General features: G+C 46.0%; 1 protein-coding gene across 1 annotated transcript; it reads left to right on the plus strand.

Moving 5' to 3' along the window:
* The first annotated feature begins 166 nt into the window (after positions 1-166).
* Positions 167-2998, plus strand: LOC131137908 (uncharacterized). The gene is made up of 3 exons (XM_058086322.2): positions 167-399; positions 982-1590; positions 1659-2998. Exons 2-3 carry the CDS (start codon positions 1060-1062, stop codon positions 2244-2246), a joined length of 1119 nt encoding a protein of 372 aa, XP_057942305.2. The 5' UTR covers positions 167-399; positions 982-1059; the 3' UTR covers positions 2247-2998.
* The last annotated feature ends 662 nt before the right edge of the window (positions 2999-3660 follow it).

Raw genomic sequence — 3660 nt, forward strand, 5'->3', positions numbered from 1 at the left:
TTAAAATATTAATTCTCGTGTTAGCATTTCAAATAAAAATTAATAATTACTGTTAACTAAAATGTTTATCCGTATTTTTAAATAAATATAAAATACAAGTGGCCGGCTGGCGCCCTCTAGCACTGCAGTTGACACGGTGCAGCTCGGCGACGTTTGATGACGTCATTTCCGATCGAGCAAAAACAACAACATAAGTCAGCTGTTTGTAAGCGGAGGCGATAAATAACAAACATCCTTTCTTAAAACACAGTTTCTGTTATCCCGTAGCCACTCAGCGCATGCGCTTAGCTTATGATACACATATTTGTACAGTTGCACTTCCGGCAACAACTCTTTTTTTTCCTCCTTTCGTCCTGACGTTAGCTTCTTAGCAGGCTAGCTTAGAAACTACCGCGGAAGGTAAGTCCACACGGTCAGTGTCAAATATCAACCTTGTCGCTGTCATCGATTACGTTAAAAATGTCATTTTCATCGATGTTAAACACGCTACAACGCAAGAATTTGATTCAAAAGAGAAACAGTATTGTGTTTAATGTCGCCGGGATGTACCGGAAGTTCCATCTATCCGTCATTTATGATGATTTAGCACCGTCCACTGAATGTAAATGTATAATTATTATTTACCTCTTTCATTTACAAACATAACTGTGATATAAATATCAACTTTATATGACTAACAAAGGTGAGAAGGTTATAAAACAATACGTAAGACATGGGACGGTGGAATCACGTGACATGCTAAGTCTACCTGTTGCTTTGCCCTAATCAAATATGGCCGCATGTTACTGTCAGGAGAACCAGAGTGGTGTACTGTATTCGGGTACGTGCTCCGAGTTAGCAATATGGTGGAGCAATCAGATTTAGCTAATTTTCTCATGTCTAAATACGACGCAGTGACACTTTAGGACAGCCTTGGCACATTTGATGCTAGCATGCTAACTGTTAGCATGTTATTACATATCGACTAACTGGGTATTTTAGGTGACCAGAAGGATTTATGGCAAAGCCGGCTCACAAGACCTCCAGGTGGCGAGTCTGACCGCCGCCATCAACCACAACATGTCACCTCGGAAAAGAGCCCTGGTTCCCATCGGGAAGCGTCGGAAAGCCGCAGACGACCACTTCCCTTTCGATCTGCTCCCGGTGGAATGCCAGCTCCATGTTCTGTCCTTCCTGAACGAGGTGGACAAATGTAGCTGCGCTTTGGTTTGCCTGAGCTGGAGCCGCCTGGTTCGCTCGTGGAAGCTGTGGCGTGTCGCCGACTACTCCCGCCGCGGGGTCTTCCACCTGGGTCAGGAGGGACTTCTGGTGTCCAATCGCGTCTTTGACCGCTGGAAGTCGTGGGTTCACCACTACACCCATCACCTCATCTCGCGGCGGGCTAGTCTTCTCACGTTGAAGGCCAGCTTCGATTTAGGGGACCGCTTCCACAAGTGGGGAGACCTGCTCTGTCACCTCCTGGACCACGTCCACTGCCGGGACCTCAGTCATCTGGACCTGAACTGGACCTTTACTCTTCTGGAGCCGCTGGATCTCAGGGTGCATTCCAGCTCCAGTTCCCATCAGGACAGCATCACTAAAATGGACCAGGTGATGCTAAGCTAAGACTTCTTTGGATCATCTTCATGGTGATATTTAGTACCTTGGTTCTTTTTCAGGTGACCAGTTTCCAGGAGCTTCTCAGCAAACTCACGCAGACCTGTCCTCGCATCGCGAAGATGCGTTTACACTTCGACTGGTCCGAGTTGTCCGTGTCGCTGCTCGGCCGATTCCGGCATCTCCGAGTCCTGGAGCTCAAGTACTTCTGGGTTTTCAAAGGAGTGACTCCATCCACGTTGCAGACTCTGACCGCGTCGCTCCCAAACCTGAAGTCTCTGACTTTACACATCCTGGTGCCGCTGAGGAACCTCGGCATCTCCTACACTTTGGAGTCGCTGTCTCTGGAGTTCTTGGACGTGTCGCAGAGCAGGGGTCTGGTCTTCTCGTGTCTTAAGCTGCCCACTCTTCGAGAGCTCCGAGCCAAGAAGATCGTGCGTGGCATCACACTGGACAGGCGCACCCGGCTGAGGATCCAGAGCCGGTGGCCCTGTATGTACCACGTCCTCCGGGAGGGGACGCCGAGGCTCCAGGCCCTCAACAATGAGAGACTCCTGCCCACGTGGAGAGAGAAGATCTACGGGGAGCTGTCAGTCATCCTGGAGCAGTCCTGTTACTGCGTCCAGCATCTGGACAGCTGGCTGTGGTAGACCACCTCCAGCTGGTCTAAACCGTTCAGTCCCACCGACACAAAAAAAACGTAGAATTTGTTCCAGACCCGCTGCCTTACTTAACTTAATTATTCATTATTAGAGCCCTCCATACATAATATAACACCCCTACAGTTACTTTGACATTCCGATTCTTTGTTTTGCTGCAGGATCACTGCACATAGCCACTGCTAGCTTACTGAGCTAGCAACCTAGCCTCTCTAATTGACTTATTTTCTACGTAATAAAAAGTTTCAAATCAAACAGAGTGGGGTACAAGGACAAAGACAAAAAAAAAACTTACCACTTCCACAAGGAGTGAGAGGAGAACCTTGGCGTGTCGGCCCACCCACGGCAGTCATTCATTCTTTTAGGAAAAAGGGCACTACGGCGCTGAGAAGCCACAGCCTGTTTGTCCATGAAATTTACAGTACAGGGTGTGTTGCGTTTGGGCTCCATTCGACGTTTTGGGACTGATTCATGATTTTTATTCTGATAATGAAAATGCTGAAGGAATGTATTTGTAAAATATTTCATGATGTGTAGAATAAAAGAATCGAGCTACTGAAAGAAATGAAGTCATTACAGTGTAGTTGCTAAATAAATAATAACATATTTCGTACAATGTTGATATTGTCCAAATGGCCACCGTAACTTTTCTTGTATTGATAGGAGTGCTCATTGACTCTGCTCACCATCATGGCGGCCAAACTAAATAAACAAGGGAGTTCTCCCCCAAACGTGTCTTTTTACTTCTTAAAATTGCGCTACAAAACTCGAGGCCACCACATTTTGAAACAAAAGGTTGGATAAAACAAGCTAAGGACGTTTTTTAAAGGTATGGTTAAGTTTCGAAGTCAATACCGGAAGCTAGCAATACAGACCCGGAACACCGTATCTTTTCTTAAATTGATGAGTGCTCATTGACTCTGCTCACCATCATGGCGGCCAAACTAAATAAACAAGGGAGTTTGTCTCCCCCAAACCTCAAACGCGTCTTTTTGCTTCTCAAAATTACGCTACAAAACTCGAGGCGACCACATTTTACAAACAAAAGGTTGGATAAAACAAGCTAAGGACGTTTTTTAACGTATGGTTAAGTTTCGAAGTCAATACCGGAACCGACACTGTCCCCAAGCTAGCAATACAGACCCGGAACACAATCGGTTCCGCGGGGTTCTACGCATGTGCAGAACTGTAATTTGCTATCGATGCTTCTCTTTGTGTTACCGGAAGTAATAAAGTGAACAGTGTGGCTTTCTGTCCAATAGATGGCGCAGTTTAGCCACTTAGAAGACAAACACATATTACACTATTGTCTGATTTGCGTGTTTATTTTGCTGTATTCAAATTACCATTGTCTCCTAATACCAGGGGTGTCCAAAATGTGGCTCACAGAAACGTTCAACACGAG

This window comes from Doryrhamphus excisus, linkage group LG6 (assembly GCF_037039965.1).
Source record: "Doryrhamphus excisus strain RoL-2023G ecotype Guam linkage group LG6, RoL_Dexc_Guam_v1.1, whole genome shotgun sequence".
Lineage (NCBI taxonomy): Eukaryota > Metazoa > Chordata > Actinopteri > Syngnathiformes > Syngnathidae > Doryrhamphus > Doryrhamphus excisus.